General features: G+C 42.2%; 1 protein-coding gene across 2 annotated transcripts in view; it reads right to left on the minus strand.

The window, feature by feature from the left end:
* Window positions 1-143: 143 nt before the first annotated feature.
* LOC309514806 (uncharacterized protein) overlaps window positions 144-25,188 on the minus strand; it is a 101,644-nt gene continuing 76,599 nt past the window's right edge. Inside the window, exons 8-16 of one of the 2 annotated variants that reach the window (XM_082192115.1) lie at window positions 22,387-22,496; window positions 21,366-21,414; window positions 19,623-19,743; window positions 18,383-18,477; window positions 17,789-17,854; window positions 17,284-17,383; window positions 14,763-14,915; window positions 5,366-13,634; window positions 144-3,733 (exon numbers count right to left, since the gene is read on the minus strand). In XM_082192115.1, the coding sequence (XP_082048241.1) occupies window positions 11,947-13,634; window positions 14,763-14,915; window positions 17,284-17,383; window positions 17,789-17,854; window positions 18,383-18,477; window positions 19,623-19,743; window positions 21,366-21,414; window positions 22,387-22,496 (2,382 nt within the window). In that variant the 3' untranslated portion in view covers window positions 144-3,733; window positions 5,366-11,946. Of the gene's footprint in view, window positions 4,553-5,365; window positions 13,635-14,762; window positions 14,916-17,283; window positions 17,384-17,788; window positions 17,855-18,382; window positions 18,478-19,622; window positions 19,744-21,365; window positions 21,415-22,386; window positions 22,497-25,188 lie in introns of both variants that reach the window. The other variant, XM_082192114.1, reaches the window with a different exon arrangement.

Consider the following 25,188-nt stretch of genomic DNA (forward strand, 5'->3'; position numbering starts at 1 on the left):
GAGCAGGCACTGGCAGACGGGAGGGGGAGGCCCATGCAGAGCAGCCAGGCAGGTCGCTGCTTCAGCCTCTTTGAGCTCGCCTCCTTGGCAGGGGCCAAAGCCTAGTTGGAGCTGTGGCTGTGCCCTGGCCTGCTGCTTCTCTTTCAAGAAGCCTTTTATAGAAAAAGAGCAAATGTGGGTTGAGTGGCTCCACCACTGTATCTCAGAAAGAGAGTTAGCTGTGGCCTGCAGAAGATCATACCTCTTCAGAAAGCATTGCCAAGAAATTCCACCCACTGACACTCTGCCATTCTATAGTGGTAGGGAAACTCTTTACTGGTCTCAGCCATTTCTGGGGGTGAGGTGGGGGAAGACATATAAACATACCTCCTTTATGAATGGATTCTAAGCCAATTCTCAAACTGCTGTTCCCAGAGTTGGGTTTCATTTACCTTTGCCCCTATTGGTTTACATTGGCATAAACATGGAAGACGATTCCTTCTCGTCGTTCTTGGCAATTGTTAATTCTCCCCTGCGCTAGAACAACCCAGTGAGTTTTCTCTGCGGAGAGTAGTTCTGCCTGGTGAAAGTTCCCTGCAGGCCTGGAGTGGGGGGGGGTGTGAAGAAGGGGAGAGAAGGGGGGTGTTCCTTTGCAGCATGTCCCCCCCCCTTTGTGGTGTTGGGAGGACTTGTGTGTATGTGTAAATATATAAATGATTATACAGCAGCTTGTTGATTGCAACTGAAGGATGTTTGATTCTCAGTTTTAGTCTCTGTGTTTCACTGAGCCCAACTTCTGTTTCATCCATTAATTACCTGATGGAGTTTGAAGGAGAACAGCTCTTTCTTGTCCCTTTTGTGGGGGGGGGAGGGCATTGGGAGCTGTGCTGTCTTTCTTCCCCCGGAACCATTGTGTCTTATGAAGGGGTGGGGAGGGGTGCCTAATGGACAAGAAATGGTCACTTGTTGGCTTTCTTCTTTGTTGTAAGTTTGGCCATTTCCTGAGCAGTTTTTTTATGCTTGTTGCCTGTGCTGGGGCTGACTGCATTGATGTGCTTGTTGCAAATCTTGTGAACTTCCTGGAGGGGCAGCTGGTCTCTGGAGGCACAGGAGTGTGTTTCCTTGTTCCTGCTCTGACCTCTTCTTTCCTTTGCAGCCGCTGTGCCTATGCTGCTGCATGCACAGCTCAAATTCCTGCTCTTCAGGTAGCAGCTCCTCTGTATTAATGTGACTGTACCAATTATACTTGCTGTTTTGTTAAAGGTTTTGCCAGTAAGATAGTCAAGCCAGGTGCTCGGCCCTAGCTGAGCTAAGGGAAACAAGTTTCTTCCAATAATTAGGTGACTGGTGTGGATTTTTAAGGGGGGGGGTCGATCCAATGTTGGAGGTGTAAAAGAGAACCCAAATCTAGCCTTAAATGTCATTAAAAAGTGTTGTTCTCAAAGGTGTGTTTATTTTTGAAGTTGACTATTTGCATGTTGCATCTCGCTGGTTTGATACCTTTTTTCTAAAGTTTGCCAAGTATTAAGTCACCTTTTTGTGCTGCATCTGAAGATAGGACCACATGCTCTCTTGAAAACAAATGCTCAGAAATCTGTCCTATCTTAGTCCCACCTCCATGGTTGATCTTCTTGAACCGAGGCTGTCTTTGGGAGAGAGAGAGCTGTTGCTTGGTAACAAAGATGACTCAATACAGTTGCATACTCTCTTGACAAATTATTATTATTCCTACCTTTGTGGATAACTTCTATTCTCTACAGCAGGGGTAGAGAACTTGTGGCCATCTACAGTTCCCATCAGCATAGCCGATAGCAAGTAGTTCAGCAACATGGAGAAAGCTAGTTTCCTCACCCCATGCTACAGGTTTGTTGGATCATGTAACCTTAACAAGGCTACAAATGAACACTTGCTTGAGGCTACTACAAAAGCAGAAATGGTGAGCAGGATCTCCTATGGGGCTCTTTGCAATTACTTCTCATTATCTCAGTTTGGCATGGCATTTGGTGGGGAAAGCATCTTTGTACATAAGTGTGTATGCATACCTGGACAGCAGATAGTGGCTAGATATCCAACTACTGATTCAGAGCTGAGGACAGAGACAGCCTCTAGTTTTGCCATTTGTTATACAAGCAGCTGTAGCAGGGGTATGATGATGGGAGAAATAAATATGGCACATGCAGCACAGCAGAGACAAAGCTGCTATTGTTCCTTGAATACTTTTTTTGGTTCCTTGAATACCTTTTTTACAATCAGGTAAGCACAATATGAGGTTGTCTAAACTGCTATATCACCACTGTCCCACCACAATAGATGTGCAGGAGGAGGCATGAATAATCTGACAAGGCGAACGTTAGTTTTCCCTGATGGTGGTCTTCATGCAGGCAGCTGGCACCAGGATTCTGAAGACAACAAATGGGACAGGGCCCTTATGCCTTCCTGTTTTCTAAACATCTGCAAGTAAAGTATTCCAACCCATAATTGAAGTTTGAGAGTGAAAGATTTACTAATAATTCTTAAAGAGCCCTCAGCACTTAGGTAAGAGGGGTTACTGCATGTGAATCCAAGTGAGTGACTTTTTTTCTTTATGGAACTGATGCTGGATCCCTTTAGAGAGCAGAAGAAATTCCTTTCTGTCAAGGATAGCCTGCCTTGCTCCTGAATTCAACCAAGCTGGAGAAATCCACCTAAGAGCTGGCATAGGGAACTGGCTCATTTGTTACTGCCAAGCTTTAAAAAAAAAAACTTAAAAGATGAGTGAGAAAACCCACATTTAAATCTAAATCACAGGTTTGAACAGCCGCAACCTTCATCTATGAATTTTTCCTCCTTGCTATAGGCAGTGCTAGCCTGTTATGATAGAAATGTATCTAACAGAACAGCCTAATGATAGGTTGAAATTGTCCAAGCTAAAGGAAAAACATAGGTTCTACAGCTGGGCTGATGAACATGCTTCACTATTGTTCTGTTTTCCCTGCTGTTGCGTTTAAGTTAAAAATAGGACAAAGAGCCATGCTTGGGCCTAAGTCCACTCCAGGCCTTACTTAGCAGCCATTATTCAGGACTGACTCATTGACTGATTAGCAACACAGGCAGGAACTCTTCACAAAGGGCGGGGGGAAACATTGGCTACCACTAAAAAAATAATTGGAGCACCAGCTTGCAAAAAGCATGTGAACAATGGATGTATAAGTCTTAAAAGGCCTCCAGTGCAGTTAGCACTTTCCCTCTGAACCAGTTCAGAATGTTGCTGCTGTTGTCCAAAGTCTCATGTTCAAACTCAGTAGTGCCGAGTCTAAAAGAGGGGATTCTCTACCCCCCCAAAAGAGGTGTGTGTACTCATGCTTATTCCAGATGTTCTGGTTTGCTTGAAAACAATATATTGCAAACTTGAAGACAAGTCATAACATGGAAAAACTATTTTAAAAATCCAAAATGTCTAAGCAGGGTGGGGTAGTGCCCTCTTGTGGCTGCAGCAGTCTCTGCCTTCGTCTTCTTTTGGTAAGGGAAGTCTCTCTGCAAGTTGTCTCCTGTTCCACTTTCTATGTAAACATTTATGAGGAGGACTGACAGGGCACGGAGAAGTTAAATTTGCACTTTGGTCCTAGCCCTGTGAGAGCATTTCTTGCTCAAAGCTTAAAGGAATGAATTGTAAGGAGTGCCTCTTGCTTTCAAGGGAGCTGATATGTAGGAGAACGTCATGGCACACAGTGTGCTTATTAAGAGAAGGCAAATGTAACGACACTTCCAGCTGGTTCTGCAAAAGTAGAAGCTAGCTTATTAAGCAAGAAATCCTAATTAAGTACTAGCTAAAGCACTCCTATGATACATAAATTCCTTCAGTGAGCACAGCAAGAATTCTCAAGTTACATCTTTTCATTTAAACTAGCAGGATATTTCCGTTAACCTAAACGCATTCTCTGGACCTTTAGTGGCAAAGTTTCCCCCCCTTTTTTAGCCAACTAAGACAGTAAACCTGCACCTGGAATATCCCACTTCAGCCACAAAGACAGACTTACATGCTGGAACTCCTCCATAGGAAAAATTGCACAGATGGAGGGAAAGATTGTAACTTAGCCACCTTCCCAACTTCCTAGTTTCTGTGCAGTGAATTAAACCACCGGCTATGTCTGAACTGCAGACACAGCAGTGGTTGGTTGTGGCAACTAGGCCTACATTAAACTCAAAGATATATATATTTTTAAGTACCCTACCCTTAGAACCAAATATTCCACTCAACACAAGTATCTGATGATTGCTGTTTTGAGAATCTCTCAAAAAAAATTTCAGTCTCCCCAATCAGCTTAGTGCGTTTCAAACACCTGTGCCCTTCCTCTCAGATTGCTTCCACGTGGTTTCTCTCTCACATAGCAAGCAATTCAGAGGCGAATACCTGCTTGTGGAGCCTCCTCTGTGGTTCACACCCACACTTTAAAAAGCTGTCAGCACAAGTGGCGACAGTGTGAAGACACCCACACTGTGAGCACAGAAATGTCTCAAAGCATTTCAAAAGCAGCCTTTATCGATGGCACTTAAAATATGCAAACTTCCAAGGTTCACAAGGCGCTGCATCAAGCTGCAGAAAAAGAGCAGCAATGGCAGTGATTTTCACAGCCCATTCAGTAATATAAACATTGCAGTTGCTGTTTCCCCACTGAACTTGCATACAGTTCCAGTAACTTAAAACTGAGGAAAAAAGATATGCATTATTTAACTGATTTTGATTTTACTCGCTTGAGACCAACATAGCAACCAATAACACAATACGCATCTTCAGGGACCTGTCATGTTATGCACGTCTTTTGCATTGGCTACTATTGCCTAAGAACATTAGAGCAGACCTGCTGTATCAGACATGAGGACTATCCAGCATCCTCTTCTCGCAATGGTCAACCAGATGAAGAAGAAGAGAAGAGTTTGGATTTGATATCCTCCTTTATCACTACCCGAAGGAGTCTCAAAGTGGCTAACATTCTCCTTTCCCTTCCTCCCCCACAACAAACACTCTGTGAGGTGAGTGGGGCTGAGAGACTTCAGAGAAGTGTGACTGGCCCAAGGTCACCCAGCAGCTGCATGTGGAGGAGCAGGGAAGCGAACCCGGCTCCCCAGATTACGAGACTACCACTCTTAACCACTACACCACACTGGCTCTCTTGTAGATTCCTACAAGAAACCTAGAAGCAGCACAGGAACCCAGCAGCACTCTCCGCACTGCTGCTTGCATTAAGTAGTATTAAGTATTAAGTGGCAATAAGTAGTATTCAGAGGCATAACATCACCAATACTGGCGATAGTACACAGCTATCATGGCATTCATAGATTTATCCTCGATGAAATTGCCCAGCTCCCTTTTAAAGCCATCAGTCTTGCTGACCATTGCTAACAATACCTTGCGGTAGTGGATTCCGTTTATGTCCTTTTGTCTTGAAGCTTCCCATATTCTGTTTCATTGGATGATCTCATGTTCTAGTATTAACAAGGGAGAAAAAACTTTCTCCCTGCCATGCATAATTTTATAGACCTTTATGTATCAGCAACAAAGAGCAAAGCTGGAATTAGCTGCTTATGGAAGAAAAGACAAAATCCATCTGAGATGCATGTGATTGACATCTGATCTGCACAGTAGAGGGAATAATCTGTAAAACTGAAGAATTTGCAAATTATTGCTGTACTTTAAATAGTGTTCTACCCTTTCAGAACCAGAAGCTCAATTGTGCATTTAGGGGCCCATTCCTTTGTCTTTTTAAAGCTTATATATATGTGGTTCTGTTGTGACCCAAGTTCAGTCAGGCTGTTATGCAGCAGCGAGTCATGACCCACCACTTGCAGACAATTGTTTTAGTTTATCGGGTCACAGGCCACAGCCTACAACTGTTGCATATTCTTAGCATGAAGTACTATAGAAGCAGAAAACTAGAATTTGCCTGCCATTAGCCCAGAAAGGATATTAAACCATCCAGGGACACACACACACACACACACAAACCTATAGTACTGTCCACATGAAGGCAACTCCAAAGTTTTGGCACCATCCCAGCAAAAGATTACATGAAATCATTGCTCCCCAGCTACTACAGAGTGTCTCCAAGCAAAATACATCCTTAACCAAGGGAATAGTGCTGACAAGCCGTGATATAGCAGTGTTCCATGTTGGATACAAATATTACCTTTTAGGCTTGGCATACTTGGTGCTGCAATAGTTAGGCCAAATTTCTTCTAAATAAGATTCATAGGATGAACAATGGTGAATAACTTCTAGTTCCCCTCCTCTTCACATGTAACTTCTTCCAGCAGCCATAGGAAGAGGCCCAGTGCCCATGGGAACTCTTGGTGCTCTCTAGCTGAGTGCCTTGCCCAGCCCAGCCCAGCACAAGAGCTCAGCACAAGAAGAAATAAATCCACATGTGTCAAATTACAGAATCAATTTGCAGCCGTTTGTGCTAAAATTTAACTGTTATTACAACCATGTAAAACACAGCATTTGAACACTGTACAGTCCTCCTGGATCAGAATAAAAAAGTGAATGGTTTTTGTTTTGCCCTCCCACCCACCCACCCCAAGCATATACATAAAAAGGCATGAAAGCAATAATACAATACACGGAGTTACAGAGGAAGCTCTCAAGAAGTGTAAACAAGAATAGCAATTAAAATGTAATAATAAAAAAAGACAATGGCAGCAGAGCGATCAAAGTGCACAAAAGGACCAATCTACTGAACTGCAGAGGTTACAAGTTTCAACAATGGAAGAGTTTCCAGAACCTCCATGCTGAATTTCTGCCACATGGCTGTACTGTTTCTGCTCAAAAGTGTTGGATCTGATCCAACCCCTAGCTGAACATTAAAACTAAATACATCTCGGCTACATGCACACCATTTGGGGATTGGGGTGGGGGGAGGGAGTATTTTCCTGAGTTCCTAAAGAAATACTGGCTCCATTCCCCTTACTTAGGAAGGCTGTAGGAGCCATTCATTGTTTGCTATAGAGCAGGTGAAGTTGCTGTTTGCCTACTTGCACAGGTAAGCGTCTGCACTGAATATTCCACAGCCCCCACCAAGCACACATTATTTTCAAGGGAGATATTGTACTTGTCCTGTCTTGACTTACAGTGGGCATGCTCCTATAGCAAAAGGTGGCAAACCTGAATAGGAAATAATGGCATCAAAAGAAAAATACCACTAGCAAACCTCTCTAGAGCTCACTTCGCAACTAGAGGTGGTAAATGCATTGTCCAAAAGTAGGAAGCATTAAGCTTACAAAACACCATGTAAAATAGTGCCTAAACTAGATACCGTTGAAATCCAAATAGCTTTCTGCATATGGCAGTCTAGTTTGTACAAGGGCATCCCTAATGTTGCTAGAATACTGGACAAAAAGTTGCTCCTTTTCTAACTCCTCACTAGTCCTCTCCAGCTGAGAGAACCTGAAAAACAGGTAGTGTGATGAAAAACTACTATCTTGGTTAAATACCCTCTTACCTTTCCACATAAGATGCACTGTACTAGTCCCTCTTGCATCCTGTTTGGAGTCTGTTTTACACTCTTGCATTACCTAATCCTCTTTTTTTGCTGCAGGCATACCAGCTGAATTTTTTAGCATTCTGGTCCACTTCCATAATGTCTCAAAGGTCTTTCATCAGGAAATTTAATTGTGCTGTTAGAGCAGAATCAAATTGGTTTCCTATCTGCACGTGACACTGAACTAAATTTTAGGATGGAGAATTTCAGGCATGCGCATCAAGGTAAGCCCTCTTATGCCCCTTGTCACTCTCACATTTGCTTTGGTCCCAGTGCCATTTCCAAGAGAGAGGTTGGTCGGATTTGAGGGAATTTCGGGGGAGGGGGGAGTAATTCAGCAAGGGAAACAAAGTACCGTGCCCTCCTTTCTACTGTTCCAGTTTGAAACAGCAGCTTCCAAACTAGAATTGGAACAGGCCACTGGCAGAGAAGAATGTTTGCGTGAGCTTGACAACAAAGTCCCTCAACAAAGAGATTTAGACAATAACTGCAGATAGAGAATGCTTCCACCTGGGTTTTAACATGAGAATGCTGCACACAGGGAATGTTGCACATATGAACATCAGAGATCCTACTGGGTAGGCAGTGTTTATCAGTTTTTACCTGGGTGGCTGTACTGCCTAGGGAAATCGTACATTTTAAATACATCTAACATTAATTACTATTTCATCCAGGTTTTACTAATACCTGCACAACTGTTATTATCTGAATGCCTTTTCAAAGTACAATATGCACTGTGACCAACTCCTATATGTAAAGTTACATTTTACATTTCTAATGTAAATAAGACAGTTACACCTCTAAAGCATAAACAAGATGGGTGGATAGCCTGCCTTATCCTCTAGGTATCCACCTAACTTTGGGTAGAACCAGAGAGTTGATTTATACATTTTCCTAGTAACCTTACACATGGTTAATGTCTGCTGCAACTCCTCACAGAGGTCCCCCCCCTGCAGTGATCTGTGGGTTGCTCAAGTTATTGGCTTGAGAAGTGTCATGCCTTAAGAAGGTAATACAAAGTCTGCTCCTCTTTGGGGATTTGCCCCTTTTAAGAAGCACGCTGATTAAATAAAACTCTAGACATTTCCCGGATTTTGCTGTGTTTCAAGGAGAGTAGCCCAGCAAAGAATCCTGCATCTTTTGACCAATTGCATGGAGAAAAATGACTTGTCCTCCTTGGTTCACAGCAAATCAGGCCATGATACTGTCATTTTTAGAACTCCTTTACCCTTAACTCACATTTGTACTCCCTCCCATTGTACAGAAAAGTTGAAAGTGTTAGAGCTTTCCTGCAAGGTCAGTTTAGTGAGTCGTACATACATAGCAATTCTTTTTTTTCCTGAAGATGCAAACAATCTGATCAGCATATGCAATCAATATAAAGGCAAAAAGTAACCCAATATTCTTAAGGAAGCCCTTAAGAGAAGCAGCTCATTGCCACGGGCTTATGACCAGAGGGGGCCGGGGGGGGGGGGCAGAGGGACCATGAATGCCTCAGTATGAATCAAGAGAAAAGGAAAGGCTCCAAAAGAAACAGCTGTAAAGCCAATGGGCTGGAGGAAAGTGACTAGTTCGTAGAGTTCTGCTACAGTTCATTTTGTTTCAAAGTGTCCCTTGGTTCCTGTGCAGTTCTTTGGGAGTCTGCAGTAGACAGGGGCACAAAAAAGCTAGGACAACGAAACAACAACAGCCAGCTTGGTTCTGCTGCTTGAAAAAGGACATGCACACAGATAGGCACCGTGGCTTGTCATCGTACCAGTCTATTACTGAACCATATAGTGCTCCAGAAATTAAACAGCTGATTTTGAGACCACACATTATAGCACTGCTCAGACACCTGCGGATGAACATTTTGAAGCCAGGAGTTGTACAAGGAAGAGTGTGGCATGCATTAATAATAATTTTTGAAAAATAATCTTAAACTTTAATTGGGCCACCGTCCTGCTCTCTGGCTGTCTGGTAGCCAAAGATCTAATTGAGGCAACATCTGCTGTTTCCACTAGGGTGCAGTGCTCTAAAGCTCAGCAGGGTCGCCTTTCCTTAAGGTAACTATTGGCTGTCCTACTGCAATTAGCTAGAGCATATATTGTCCATTAGCAATTCTTTTTGTGGAAAATGTGCGTCACAAGTTCAAGGCATGTAGGTGCTAACTGGGATGTGCATTTGACAGCTGTGAGATATTTCTGGATAAGCACCTTTAAAACTAATGTATTGCATGATGACCTTAATTCTGATCGTACCTTGTTAGACTGAAAATGGAGGTACAAATAAAAAAAATACAGAAATTAGAAGATCAGACTGGTAGAATGAACACATATTTGACTAAACAGGATCCCATCTTTTTCCTATTAACCTTTGCTCCAACTACAGCAGACAGGAGTCTTGTGTGCGTTGAGGGAAATCTAACCTAGATATCAACCGTTTTTCAACACTTTTCTTTCTGTTCTAGAAGCCAATGAGCAAAATGAAGACTTATCAGTCATTACCCTTGAAATACTATCCTGAAATGATTGATATACACAAACATTTTTCAGCAACTGTGCAGCAGTTAGGGAAGTAAAATGTAAAATTCCACACAAGCACAATCTTTGTCTTCCCCCATCGCCATTCTTCTTTTCCTTCAAGAACACTGCAAGAACTAACTAATCATTAGGCCTCACACCACCCCATGAGGTAAGAATTAAGGATTATTCCCTCTTCCCCATCTCACCAAAGGAAGAGGCAGACAAGAAGCTATACAAGCCCCTAAAATCATAAACAAAGCTACTGTGACATTAGAAGAATTCCTGGCTCCCAGGGCTAAACAAGTAACCTCTCCTTATGGTTAGCAAAGGGAAGTTAGGATTGCCAGCTGCAGACTGCTTGCTTTGCTCCCTCACTTCTAGATAAAAATATTAAAAAGCAATAGACCATTCAAACAAGCAACTGTGCACTATCCAGTCCTTCGCTTCAAACCAGACATCTGTTTAAGGAGGCATTTCTTGGCCCCAGGAGTGAAAACTAGATAATTCATTGAAAAGGCTGGGGGGGGGGGAATACTGATGGACAACAGCTCTGGAAAGAAGGTCAGGCATGAAGTATAAGCTTGTATTTGAAGAACCAGGTCTTAGGAAAGCTCCCTTCTAAAGCTATAGTTTTTAGGACTATACACGTTCTTACAGCACACCTTACGTTCCTAGGAAAGGCTATCTTCTAAAGCTGTGTTTTCTGTCTTGGCCATTTTGTTGACAGACAAATGGGCAAAGAATGGCATCAAGGATCTAGGAAAGGCTGCAAACCTATGCACACTTACTTAGCAGTAAGCGCCAATGAACTCAGTGGGCTTATGTCTGTGTAAACATTCACAAGAATTGTGATGACTTTCCTATCATCTCCAACATGCTTTCCACAAGGCTAGGCTGGAAATGGTATCCTTAGTGTCAATTCCACGGGACTCTTGTGGTTTGCCAACAGCCTAAGAATAACAGAGCAGTTCTAGTTTTTGTACAAGTGCGCAGCCCCTCTTTACAGAAGCTTTTCTGAGTCACCTGCATGGTTGTGAGCCAGCTCACTTCCAGAATCTGCACAGGAAAAATACAGAGGGAGAGACGGATAGACAGACCCTCCTACAGTTCTTCTGTCTGCCACAGTCACCCCTCCTGGTGATGCAAGTGGTCCAAGGACATGAACCCATCCCTGGTGAGCTGCATGGAATCCAGCCCACCGCCTTGGCTTCTTTCAGAAACTACTCTTGCTCTCTATGTGCAGGACATCACACAGTTCAACTGAACAGAAAAGCATTCCTCTGCATGAAATATTTTTACTAATCTTTGAGAATCCTCATCAGTGCAAACAAGTGAGGGAGCCAAAGAACAGGCATGCTGAGTCGCCTGGTTTCATTGCAAGAGAACACACACATGAACAATGTGTGCTGGATATTGCATAGATGCTGTAAAAGCTAACTTTCCTGACATGAATCATCCACTGCTTAATTTACAGGACTACACTGGCTGCTAGACTGAAACAGAAGAGCCGCACCACTATTGCTACTGAAAAGATGTGCTACTGGCCCAAACCTACAGCTGAGTGGTCTGCCTGCTTCCTTAAATGACTCCTTCCACCTCCCTGGTGTTTGTTCTAATGCTCACCTTAAATTTTCAGCTGTATGGGTTTGGAAAGAAATAGTTCAAATGGTTTTGTCAGGTTAAATCTGTTAGACATCTACTCGGGTGTGAAAGAGGAGATGAAAAGCCGGATTCAAAAGCACTTTGGGAGCTGTCTGAAGAGGAGAACCCAAATTTGTAAAGAATCCATCTACAGGCATTGTCTACTGGCCTGTATTCTAAGCTCCATCCTGAATTATTGGCATACAGTATGACTGGCAATGCAGTTGCCTCCTTAGGCTGTGTTTCCTCATTCCAAACCTCTCATGAATAAGCGCTGTGAAACCTTAATCTCCTCATTCTCAGCTCTACTAGAATGTGACTGACTTAGACATTTGCACCATGGGAGGGCAGCCGGGGTAGAAATTGTTATCTGAATGAGTTTTGAAAACCTTGGGTGGGATTTTTGGCTTTGGCCTTTGAAGGGCAGGTGAACCACTCAAAGTGTTCTGTGACTTCTGGTCACAGTCCCTGGCATCCCCACCCAGAGTTTCCATAGCTACAGGAAGAAGTGTGTCAGCATCACCTGCATCATGGCAGCTGGCTTCTGGCAAGGGCAGAGCCACTTGCTTTTTGCTTGAGAAGTCTTGCTCAGTAGCATGAGCCAAGTGAAGCGGGGTGGTAGTCTTTACTATTCTGAAGGGGCTGTGCTGCTCCTGCAACACCGGGGATGAAGTGGGCCGGGCTTGGAAGCCTTCTGACAGCAACGGCATCTCGGAGTCCAGCTCAGATAAGATTGGCACACTGCCCCCACCAGGGTGGTTCTTGTGAGGATGCAGTACCGCAAATGAAATGGGCTGGCCATATTCGTTGGGCTGTTGCATCAAATCTACCGTTTCCCAATTTTGCCTCTGCAGATTTTCTAGCTCCCCAACTGATGCAGACTTGGGCACTGTACACTTTAACACAGGAGCACAGAGCTCAGTCTGTGGTATTAAAACTGCCAGTTTCTTAGAACCAGGCACCTGTATAGGAGACTTCTCTTCTCCATTGTCACCTTCAGACAGGTTATCATACTGAGATGCATTAGAAGGTCGCCGTTGTCCATCCTGAAATGGGAGAAGAAGAGCAGCAAGTGCTTTGGTCGGACATGGAGCAGCTGTGCTTTCTGACAAGTCACATGTTGTGGACTGGCTGTGTTCTGCCATAGAAGACAAGTCTGGACTTGGAGGCTGGTACAGGTGATCTGGAAGCAGCACAACATCTTCAGATAATAAATCCTCAGAGGAGCAGGTGATGCTCCCATCTTGAAGAGCTGCATCATTGCACACAGATGATGCCAACTCTGAGGTTCTTTTCTCTTCAAGAGATGGAAGCAATGGCACTTGGCAGAATATCTCTGACTCTGATACTGTCTCTGTACTATTGGGGGTGATAGACAGGTCTGCTTCTAAGGTCTGGCTCTGCAAGTGAGACTCCTCCCAGAGAGAGTTGTCCATTGGCAATCCATCTGTCTCACCTTGAAGCCGCTGGGGAGCAGCATGGTCTATATCATCTATAAAAAGACAGGGGTTATTTTCCTGTAAACTATACCTCTCTACGCCACTGCTCTCCAATGACTCAGCCACCTTACAGACCATCACCACATCCTGACTTTCTCCAATGACCTCAATATCATCCAGCATTATAGGACCATCCTCCAATGGGATTTCATTGGCATTTTCTTCTACTTGTTTCTCTTCCATTTCAAACTTTTGGCTTGGCTGGTGATGATTCTGGAATGGATTTTGGTGCACATCAGCTGGTTCAGCTTGGATGGGTGGTCCATTGGCTTGTGGAACAGAGGCTATCTCATGCATTGCCTTATTTGAATTAACTATTGTTTTGTTCAAGTAAGTAGGACTTTTATCTGGAGAAGGTTGCATTACAACATCTTTGTCATGGTTGAGGTCCCTGGCCGCCTTTTTCTGGCCGTTAGCTGCAACATTAGGCTTCACTGACACTGGATTGAGAGAGAGCTCCAGCCCCAGAGGTTTCTTGGGGAATTCTTCAGATTTTGCTGTAATGAAAAGCCACACATTAGTTTCTTATTTTGAATCCAAGTGCAACAATGAAGGGCAGCTGAAAGGAACCCAAACTTTCTGTAGCCCAATTTAACAAGTGGTCAGGAAAGGAACAACAACCTGTCAGTCTAGTGCATCTAATTCATATATATCCCCCCCCCCAATTCATGGTGATATTTGCAGCTCTCCCCTCATCTGATTTAAATGGGGTTCTTTTTTAAATATTGCATTAACATTCATGCACATATGCAAACAGCTCAAGTAGGGCTCAGAAGCTTCAGAGCTTCCTAGAGGCAGCTAGTTGGCTGCTGGATACTGGGCTAGTAGATGGACCTTAGGAAGAGCCCTGCTGGATCATGTGCATGTTCATACTGTAACCTGTCAGAGCTTCCCCCCAAAGGCTAGGAATTGCTGACACCAAGCACTCTATTTAGAACTCCTGGGCTTCTTATAGAACCACAGTTCCTAGTGTGTTTCATGAGAACTCATATGTACTCCCCTAATTGCATGCAACCACAGCACCACACCATTTTGATGTAGTGCATGGTTTGTAGTGTCCCACTATCAACAGATAAGGTCAAATACCACCCCTTCCCCACACAGAGCAAACACTAAATCATGGGTGTGTTGGACCAATTACCATTACCATTTGAGACAGGCCCATGAAGGCCCATGAACTCCTGAGCCAGACCTGAGCAACATCATCTTGGATGTCGAAGTCACACAAAGCCACGGTTCTGGGTTCCTCCAGCATCACACCCAAGACAAACTCGGCCAGCTTGGTCAGTGTGGGCAGTACACCAACAGAATCCCTAGTCGTGTCTCTTTGCCCCAACATCAGATGCAGGCCCCCCAGTCCCACTTCAAGAGAGGAGAGGGGCTTCCCAATGGTGGCAAGTGAACTCTAATGGAGTACAGCAACACTTCCCCAGACCCTGCCTCTCCAGTCTTGGCTTTGGAAAGGGCTTTGTGTTTGTGCTAATAGTTCCCCATCTAGCTTCTACCTGGAATTGGAGGCTAGGCCAATTGAATTCTTCTCAGACAGAGAGATGGGGAGGTGAAGGGAGTGTGCTTGGGTTCACAGCAGATCATAAAAATATTACACATATTCTACTTTCGCTTACCCGGGGGTGGCAGGTCAAATTTCATTTTGCGCAGTTCAGCCATGGACGCTTGCAATTGCTCAATTACAATATCATCTTCAAAATGCAAAGAGCCAGCAATTTTTTCTTGCAGGAATTCCCTTAGATCCTCTAGGGTCATTTTCAACAAGCGCTCTGGGCAGGCAGTAGAAAATACAGCACAATGAAGATACCATGAGAGTTCAGACATATCGTTTCCACTGAATAGTGCTGATCTCAACAAAATAACAACTATCAATGCAGACAATAAAAAGGTAAAATTTGCAGTAAGTGTGAGTCATTGATACGTTCCGATTTGTATGCCTTTACATGCCTTCTATACTTACAGTTTTCTCTGTCTCTGATTAATGCCCTTAGATCTAGCCTGGTGGAAATTTATAGTGTTGCATAACTTCATCATTGTGGTATTTAGATTAATCAGAACCTCTTGCCTGAATAAAGCAATGTCTGGCACACTGCTGTCTGCAGCCATATGCAGAATGGTTCAGACTCAGATTCAGAATAACACCTCTAGGGGGAGTAAAGCTGCACTCTATTACTTGTTTGCATCAGATCAGCTTCTGGCAATGTTGTTTGGTCATGAAAGTGCACAATCCTCAGGAATTAAATTCTACGCATTGAGAATAACTTCACAGAAAAGCATCTGTATTTACATATCTAATGTCAGTCATAATTTGCGTGCAGAAATCTGTTCCTTTTCATGCCGCCTTTGGGGCCAATGTAAATGAATTTTTTTGCATATACATTGCTATAATACATACACAGAAATACTACATATAAACACTGACTACATTATAACAGTGCAATGCATTTATTCCATCCATCTTGCTCCCACTGCCCACATATTCTTGTCCTGGGGATTTCACTTCTGAACAAAGAGCTTTCTTTGCCTGACCAACAGGCTGGGTTGTGGCCTACCAAGTGAATGCCACTTACAAAAACTTCTAACAATGCATTACAGTAAGTCCAATGGTCTTTAGAGTGCCATCAGACTCTTCTTTGTGTGTGTGTGTTTTATAACAGACTAAAATGACTACCTCCTCTGGAATTCGTCAGAAAAGCATTTCAATATTGCCCTTCACTTTTTTCCTTCCACATGCACATGCTCTAACAAAGAAAAGAAAAATAAGTCCTAGAAGAAAAAGAAACCACTTAAAACCAAATTACATTGTGTCTCCTTTAAAATTCAGGACAGATATTTAGTTTTCTGCACACAATTTACTTTTAACCCTTGAACATGTTCAAGATGCTAGACCTAAGGCAGTTTTTTCCCCCTTGCACAAAGTAGCAGCTAGCTAAAGCCATCTGGTAACCTTTATTGACTGTCTAGACACAAGTGAGCTCCACCCAAACTGTGGTTCACTCAGACAGTTTTCACACAGATATATGGGTATTCCAGCTTATTCCTTAGTGCAGCAGACACAGAATGCATTTGCAAGGCATCCTACGAGGACTCCTCATAGGGCTGGCAGTGCTCACCTATTATATACAAGACAACCTACATGCAAAAGCAAAGTTTTGTTGAACAAATCATATAGACAAATTATTTTTTAAAAAATGGTTAAGTAATCTGAAACCTCTCTGTTCACATCAGTGCAATGGTGGGGCTCAGCAGGCTGTGGATCCACATCTGTAAATGCCTCCGTGATCAGCCACTTGTTTTCAGTGGCTCACTGCATCAATCAGATGAGTTCCTCCCCACAACAACAAATGATTAAATATCCGCAGTGGCATAGGAATGGATGGAAGAAGAGAACACTAAGACTGCACATTGGACTGCTGCACATCTAGCTAGCTGTATAGTTTGTATATCTCCATTTGGTGGCTTACAGAGAACCTCACTACATGGCAGTAATAGAAGTGATTTCCAGGTACACTTGGCACTCAGTCAATGCCCTAATAGTTGGATTAAGATGCAGCAGAGCAGCCAAACAAGCCAGTACTACCCCTTATAAAATAAGTTCTGTAACAGTATATAAGATTTCCTGGAACATATGTAAGAAAATAATTGTGGTTTCGGCTTGTTTTGAGTTCATCTGAACTACAATGCATTCAGCTCCATGCTGGTAAATATTTGGTTAACAGATCCAGCTTGAGTCACTGGATGGTGAAATGAAGAGCTTTCCTGCAGGCTCAGAAAGAGTTGAATTAGGTTATTAATTTTGCTACTTGCTTTCACTGTGGCTTCAAGGAAAGCCTAGAAGATGCATCACAAAATGGCACTTCAAGAGTTGCTGTACAAGTGCACGCTAACAGAGCCCGTGATGCAGATGAGCAACTTATCACGATACCCATTTAGTAAGGAGGCTAACCATTTAAACATGAACAAATGCAATATGAAGTCCAAGAATTGCCATTTTTATATTTGAGCCAATGAAAGGAGCACAAAATATTTTGGGAAACTGCAGGATTCTTGCCCATAAAAATTGGCTCTCTTTTTATAAAGTTACATTCCCAGGTTCTTAGCACCATTCAGACTGAACAGTTGAGAGAAACAACTTACTTTTATGCAACTTGAGGATAGTGTAGGCCATGGCTGTCAGAACCCTCTCTCCTTCCAGAATGTAGATATCCCATAGCCGCAGAGTTAAAGTAAATGGGGTCTGTTTATAATATTAGAAAATTTAGATGTTATACATTTGCACATAAACCACAATGCACAGCCACAGTAGCAAAATGTCCTTTATCAAATCAATACATATCTTCAAGCCAGAGTCAAGTCTATTTGTACTTTGGTATTAATTATCTTTCCAGCAAGTAAATTCAGACAGATTTGATTCCCATTTGGGCACTTTAACGTTAAAGAGCAAATTAGTCCAACTGACAATCCTATGCATAACAGGACTTTTCGCTTACCAGTCCCATCTTAATTTAGATCATTATCCCAATTAATGAAAATACAAGCAAAATACAATATTAATTTTGATCAGGCACAAATTATATGGTGCAAGGAAAAAGGACACTGAAGTCATAAGCACATTGAACACCTCATTCCTCAAGACCCATACCCGGTCAATGAAGCACTGAAGGAACCACTTTGTTGTATAAATCCCTGTAGACATCTGCTCCTTGTCCTAAGGGAGAGTACAAATGAGGAAAATGTTCACTGAGCAGACAAGTTAGAGGGTTGCAAACAATATTTCTTTTAACTCTGAAAACTGGCATTCTTGAAATATTCTTGTATTTCCCCTCAAATGTTAAATGGAACAATAACCATGTACTGTAGTTATGTTTGAATTTGATAGCCATGTCCCGTCAGTGGCTGAATTACTCTCTCATTTTACCTTGAAAGTGCTGCCTGCTCCTAGCTTTCCTATAAAATTATCCAGATTTTTAAAAGTTCCTCATTCTGTTCAGCCATAATTGCAGAATAAATTGTTGAGATAAATGACACATTCTCCATTAACAGGAGCAATAAAGGTTTAAAAAGGAAGTAGTGCATGATGAAAAATGTACTTGTGAATATGTGAACAAAAGATGATACTTCGATAGCTCTATATTTAGATGGTTGTTACCCTGGGCTCCATTAGGAGAAAGAGTAGGGTATACAAACACACACACACACACACAGCAAATTTTCACTTAACCACAGAAATTTTTACCATGTGCTTCTTCAGCTTTGGAAAGAGTTTGCTTAAGATTGCCTCATGATGGGCTTGGAATCTCTGTAGCTTTGGGAAACCAGGAATGAAAAATCCTTGGAAGGAAAAAGAGAGGAAAAGCACAGAGTCAGAAGGAATTAGAAAGAAAAAGAGCAGCACAACATCTGATCTGGGTGCAATGATGGGGACCTTTCCTAAAATGCCCAAATACCAGCAGTTCCAAGCAAGGTGAATGTCATATGTGCATATAAAACTCTAGTGTTTGGTCCATAAAACAGAGTTTTACAGTTTCATATTTGGACAAGATCTGGAACTCTGCCCATGGATGCTGTGGCAGACCAGAACATCCAAAAGGTTGAGTAATTTTTATTCTCCAAAAATACCTTGTACTTAGCCAAGACTGCTCATAAGACTGTGATTTGAGTTTCTTTGGGCCAGGCCTTGTTCATCCCTGATAGGATTACTGCTAGTTACAACAGTAGAATGCAACATGGCACCACAAACTTCTAATATCACTAAAATGCAGCCGATTCCTTTAAATCTAAGTTGTTGTTTTTTAAGGAGAGCCAGAGGACTCTTTTGGTCCTCTTTGCAAGCCAAGACATACGCAAAGGGATCAAGGCGCTGGTCAAAGCGACCTCTCAAACTTTAATCTCCTGTTACTTACAGGATTATACAAACTACCCTCCCTTTTTCAATAAAATACAGTCTGCACAGAGATTATTCTTCTCTGCTCCTTCCCAAAGCTTCAGCATGATAAAGGAGCTTAAATGTGGCCAAGTTTCAAACAGACCAACATTTTCTGGATGTGTTTGAACAGTCGCAGTTAAGAATTGCATTTTGCTACATATTTAAAGCAGAGTCCTGTAGGTACCTAGGTATCACAATATTTCAAAGTTACAAAATATTCTTCAAAGTACAAAGCCCTACCCTCGTTGCATATATTGGTAATGAGAGAGGTGTGAGGAAAAAAGAAAGTGGTGGCAGCCTAATTCCCAAGTCCAGCAAATCAGAACCTATTGTAAAGTGCCCTGGGAATATGACTGAAGGATGGTACAAACGTTGGCTCCCTCGGCCAGTAAAGCGAGATGAGCGCCGCAACCCCAGAGTCGTTCGCCACTAGACTTAACTGTCAGGGTTCCTTTATCTTTAGCTTTTTACAATATGTATGATAAAGGAAATAAACAAAATATTGCAAAGGTGGCAGGAAAGAGTAAGAGCGTTTTCAGCTGAACCTTACCATGCATTGCGTGCCTCTGATTGGTAAGTAGCTGTGCCAGTGCCCAAAAGGCATCCTCTTCATTTAAGTACATCAGCAGGATAGCTGCAATCTGACTCATTCCTTGGCAGTAGCTCACTTCCTGAAAGATCCAAAGATGCAGACACACATTACACAAGATCGGCTTTACAGGAGAGTAGAGATTACACACAAAAACAAAAGGCAACTTTCCCATAAGTACATTGAATGGGACACAGGTTTTATCCAAACTATTCAGGCAAGGGGGTGGCTGGTGATCCTTGGACATGGGAGTCTGCAGGAATTTTTCTGGGGCAGCAGGTCCTTCTGGCAGATCTGGTGACTGGGCAGCAGAGGACTGAGTAGACCTGGTCTCTGAGAAGCTTACATGTTAGATCTACCCCTCTCATTGTTTCTCAGTGGGTAGACCTGCCATCTGCCTATGTGTAGACCAGGCATCCAAAAACATCCCCATTTACCACTGGAATTCTCCGTTCTTTCCCTGGCTCACTTTACTCACTCCAGCCCTTAATCAATTGCACTGGTGTTCAAGTCAGCTTCACAGCACCCCTCTGCCCCCTCCAATAAAATCCCCAATATGCCACAATGAACTAAACTTCAAGGCTGCCATGCACTATACCTCTACCCAGCAAAATGCATGTAACACTTGGCTGGTGTAATTCACTCTTTCCCTATTACAGTCCTGCTCCCCGCAATATAGGCATAATAATAATGGACTTTTATCTGCCTTGGCATTTGCAGAGTAATAAAAGTAATTCCTTACTTTTGCAATAAGTGAATTCAGATATCACAACCATTATAGGCAGCACTGCATGAAACAGAAACACTGCACACATGCCACTTTAAATTCTTGCTGGATAGCCAATTCAAAGAATAGGATAAGCATCTTCTGTTAAAGGGGGTGGGGATGAGTCTCCCCATGCTCATGGAAACAGTAAATTCTGTAGCTAATTTAAGCATATTCTCTCTTCTCTGCCCTGTGGCTGGAAGTGACTTAACTGACTGTAACAAATTGGAGTCTTCAGCTGTGAAGCAGCCACTGAATGCAGTAAAACAAGTCACAAAGAGAATTGACCAATATCTTCCATTCAAATAGTAGGTCAGAGTCACAGAAAAGCTACTCAGAAAATATGATGATAGCAAGGCCCAAATATGCGGCTGTGTCTTTCTTTGTATCAAAAACAGAGCTATCACAGCATGGTTGAAATCTGTAGAATTTCCAGTTTCATGAACAACCCCCACCCCCATTAATTGTTTTGGTTTTTGCTTCCAGCATCATTAATGTTTCTAGCAGCACCTGGAGCTAAAGATATGAATGCAATTTTATAAATATACCATCCAAGAAAATGATATACATTGAATCAAGTACTTTTTCTGTATTTAATGACCCTAGGCTCTTCAAGATTAACCTCATTTTGCATTCCTCCCCATTTGCTTCTGCCAAATTTGTGTGGAGGTTATACATTGCCACTGTTTATTGAGCATTCATCCTGATTTGTTTGTGTGGAGGTTATGTGACATCATCTGACCCTGCTGTTATCCCACAATTTTCATTGCACTTTCCCATCATTTTTCCATGCCACTCACTATTTTCTGTACATTCATTTCTTGTACAAGAGCAGTATGTTTTGCCAGCACAGAAACTAAATTCTTATTCTAAGCTAAACAAAACATTATTGCCATATAACACTTTTCAGTTTCCTGCTGAATCTCTTAACAGCTTACCGTGTTGTAAACTGAGTAGGCTGACAGGACATGAAACAAGGCTTGTTGCCTATTAAAGAAAAAAGGAAAAAAAAGGATGAGTAAAAACAACAAAGAGTGGGATCTGCCCTTTTTTGGTATTTTATTTTTATTTTTTTACCAGCTAAGGTGCTCATTATTTGTAGTGCTTCAGAAGAAGGATATTGTAAACGTATGAGAAACTAAGCAGTAGAACTGACACACTGCACAATGGTAACATGTGCAGTGTGTCTCCCCATATGGAGAATGCTCTCCCAAAGGAAGCTTGCCTGGCAACTTCACCAGGCAAAATCATTCCTCTTCTCCCAGGACTTTGGCTAATTAAACAATATATGGCCCTTTAAACTGGGGGGGGGGTGTATTGTTTTTGTTTGTTACTATGGTGTGTATTCTTGTGCTTTTATACTGTGAAGTGCCCTGTGATCTTCAGACGAAGGGCAGTAGAGAAATTTAATTAATAAATAAATGGGTTGTGGAATCCAGTGAGCACACAAACAGGTTGCAATATTCTCAAGGGTGCACTAGCAAGAGGGAGACTCTGTCCTCTTGTCAAACATTATCTCTAAACAACATCAAGATGATTCTGTAGTCTGCCAGTTCTTGTCTTCCACCTTATCCACTGAAGGTTGGAACTTAACATCCTAAGCATGTTTAGGAAGAGGGAGGACTGGAGAATAGATTTGGAATGAGAAAAGGTGTGCCCCCCTCCCTCTGAAAGCAATGGGGTGATGTCTGGTTCTTCAGTAGTCCTTCATGGGGCAATATTTATTTGCTACCATTCCTTTCCTTTGCTTAAATTTTCTTGGAATCAAAATGTACTCTATTTTTTCTTAATTACTCTTACATAATCATCTCCCTGGAGACTTACATGATCTCTGTTCATTATGTTTTCCTTGACATTTTCCAGGAACTAGAAGCTTTCATTAAGCACATGAAGCAGCTGGACAAAGGATCACAGATAATATATATTTAAAATAGGAGGGAAGATCCATGAGAAACTCACTTTACTCCATAGCGATCCCGGAACATGATGTGGTTTCGAAAGGTGCGATTGACATCAAGGTCTATCTGCTTGATTTCTGATGAGAAACTCTTGGCTTGTTCTTTCATTTTCTGCATGAAGGAAGATGGGTTAAAGCATTCAGAAAATATTTTGAAGTATCTAGAGGTATCGGAATCTCTGCTTTTGGATGGCTTAACAACATAGACAACAGAAAACACTAACTGAAGTTGATGCACATAATTTGGAATAATACAGCAGTCAAATAAGAGGTGTTACTGGTAAGGAAAATCTACTTATGTATGTGGTTTAACTAACTGTTAGAGCTGGTATGGCTAACTTTTTTGGCCAGAGGACCATATTCACCCTTGGGTAACCCTCTGGGGGCTCCATACCAGTTGTAGGTGTAGCCAGCCCACACTCTCACATACATGAGAGTGAACCCATAAATAGCACACAGCCAATCTTTGCAGATCAGTTGAAGGGGGGCGTTAATCATCCCCTTGGCTCTCAGCAAATGTTTGGCCAGGGAGGAAGCAATTTGCATCCTTACTAGGGTGCTGGGGCTCTAGTGTGTCTACTTTATTTCCCCGCTTTTTTCTCTAATGGCACCAATAATATCTTGTGGGGTTTTGGGAGAGTTAGAAAAAAATGCTCTGAGAGCCAGATCAGAACCCAGAATGCCGGATTAGAGAGTTTGACTAGGACCAGGGTTAAAATCTCCACTCAACTATAAAGTTAACTGGGTGATTTTGGGCCCGTCACTATCGCTCAACCAAACCAACCTCACAAGGTGTTTGTGAGGATAAAATGGGAAAGGGGAGAACCTTGACCTCTTTGGAGGAAATGTGGGATATAAGTGTAGTAACAACTAACTAACCAAATAACTCAAAAGAGACTTTTCTGTTGTTCAGTTATCTGGGGCTATCAAGCTATGACAATATTCAAACGCAGACAAACATTCTGAAATACTTTACAGTTATCTCTTAGGCTGTCTTGATGTAACTTTTTGCCATATCCCACAAAAGTCCCACCCCATAAATCTTCCCAATCTTCCCAGAGTCTTTTTCAAACTGCAGGTCGCTTATGTTATTATTTTTACTCAAGGGAACATGCTGGGAAGTTCATCATATTCTATATAAGCCAGTCTACTTGCATGCCAGACACTCCTGCTTTTCAACATAACCTTCTGTGTCTGCCCTCAAAGAAGCACATGGATAATGCATTACACTTTCATTGATGGAAGCAATACACAGATGCCCTTTGTGAAAAATCAAACTGAAGGAAATAGTCCTGAGTTGGCAAAATGGATTGCTGACAGAAAAGGAAGAATGTGTGCACACACTTTGGTCAGACACACAAACTCCAATCTAGAGGGGCATACAGAATGTATTTTGCATAGATGAAGGCGTGCTGGATTTGGATATGAAGCTGTAGCCAAAGCAAGCATGAATCTTTGTTTCTAGTAGCAAGATGCTTAAAATAGTTTGGACGACAAAGGCCCATAGATTTTATTGGAAATCAATCCTTTCACATTCCCTTATGAAAATCTGGCTCCGACTTTCTTTGAGATCACAAAGAGCTAATTTCTGGCCTCAGGTGGCACGAAGGATGAGGAGGATTATGAAGAGCCGATTTCCTGGATTTATGTTCATGAAAAGCCTATTATACAGTGAGTCTCTTGTTTATTGCAGACCCCTCAGGAGCTTAGTTAAACTGCTTGTGACTTTTGTTTATTCTAATCACTTGCTGTGTGACATGGCTAGGTGGGAACATCCCCTGAACAAGATGCAAAGGCAATAGTTGAGATAATTCTCTTGATAACCATGCCTCAGAAGTACAGCTGTTTTAGTTAGTGGAAGTAGTTACTGAGAAATGTTGGGATCGATGACACGCCAGTCATGTGTTCATAGGTAGCATGTGATTACTTTATACTCTGCAACTATCTGGATGTTTTGAAAGAACTGATTTTGTTACGCTCTTTTGTAACCAACTGGAGTCTTATGTCCATACTTCCAAGTTCCACTGATAGGCTTACAAAACATTGTTTATGGGACTCAATGGCTCAACAAAATAAGAAACTGACAGATTCTCACAGATGAAGCACCCTCCTCCTTCCTATGTTCTGAGGAAAGAAACTGTCTGAATTATTAAACATTGTACATCAAACATTTCTGAGGACTCCAGGAAAAGAGGATGAGGGGTCTACAGAGAATTATTTGTGGACCCTGTTGTTAACTCCACTCTGGCTTCAGAGAGCATGTGGCAATCACATGTTCTCTCTGAAGTTTTGGCCCATACTAACTGTGGCATATGCATATAATTTGGGAAATGACAGGGCCGTTTGAATCCCCCCTTCAAAATGCTTTTGCTTTTCTTAATAAACACCACTCTCATTTGCAGTACAGAACTGGCTGTATAAATGGTGCCTCTGCTTTCAAAAGAAGCACCTTTGTGGCTTTTATATTATGAGACACAAGACTGGCTGTGGACAGAACCTTGGAGAAAACAGGACAGCTCAAAAGTTTTCAGAAGACAATAAATCTCTTGCATCTGTGACAAGCCTGCTTTTAGAAATGGAATTCTTCCAGGGGTGTCAGTGACAAATCATTGTTGATCAGGTGCTTGCTACCAAGGAAAAAATCCCTAAAATTGGGATTAAACTGAGGTAGGGAGATATTGCTAAAGCAAATACTGTTATATACATTTTTGTTTAAATTATACTTATGGTACTTAATTTATTTTTTGTATATAAAATATAAAAAAGGCTAAAAATCATAAATAACATATGGGAGAAATCTCCAG

Source organism: Podarcis vaucheri (assembly GCF_965113315.1).
Source record: "Podarcis vaucheri genome assembly, chromosome: 1".
Classification (NCBI taxonomy): domain Eukaryota; kingdom Metazoa; phylum Chordata; class Lepidosauria; order Squamata; family Lacertidae; genus Podarcis; species Podarcis vaucheri.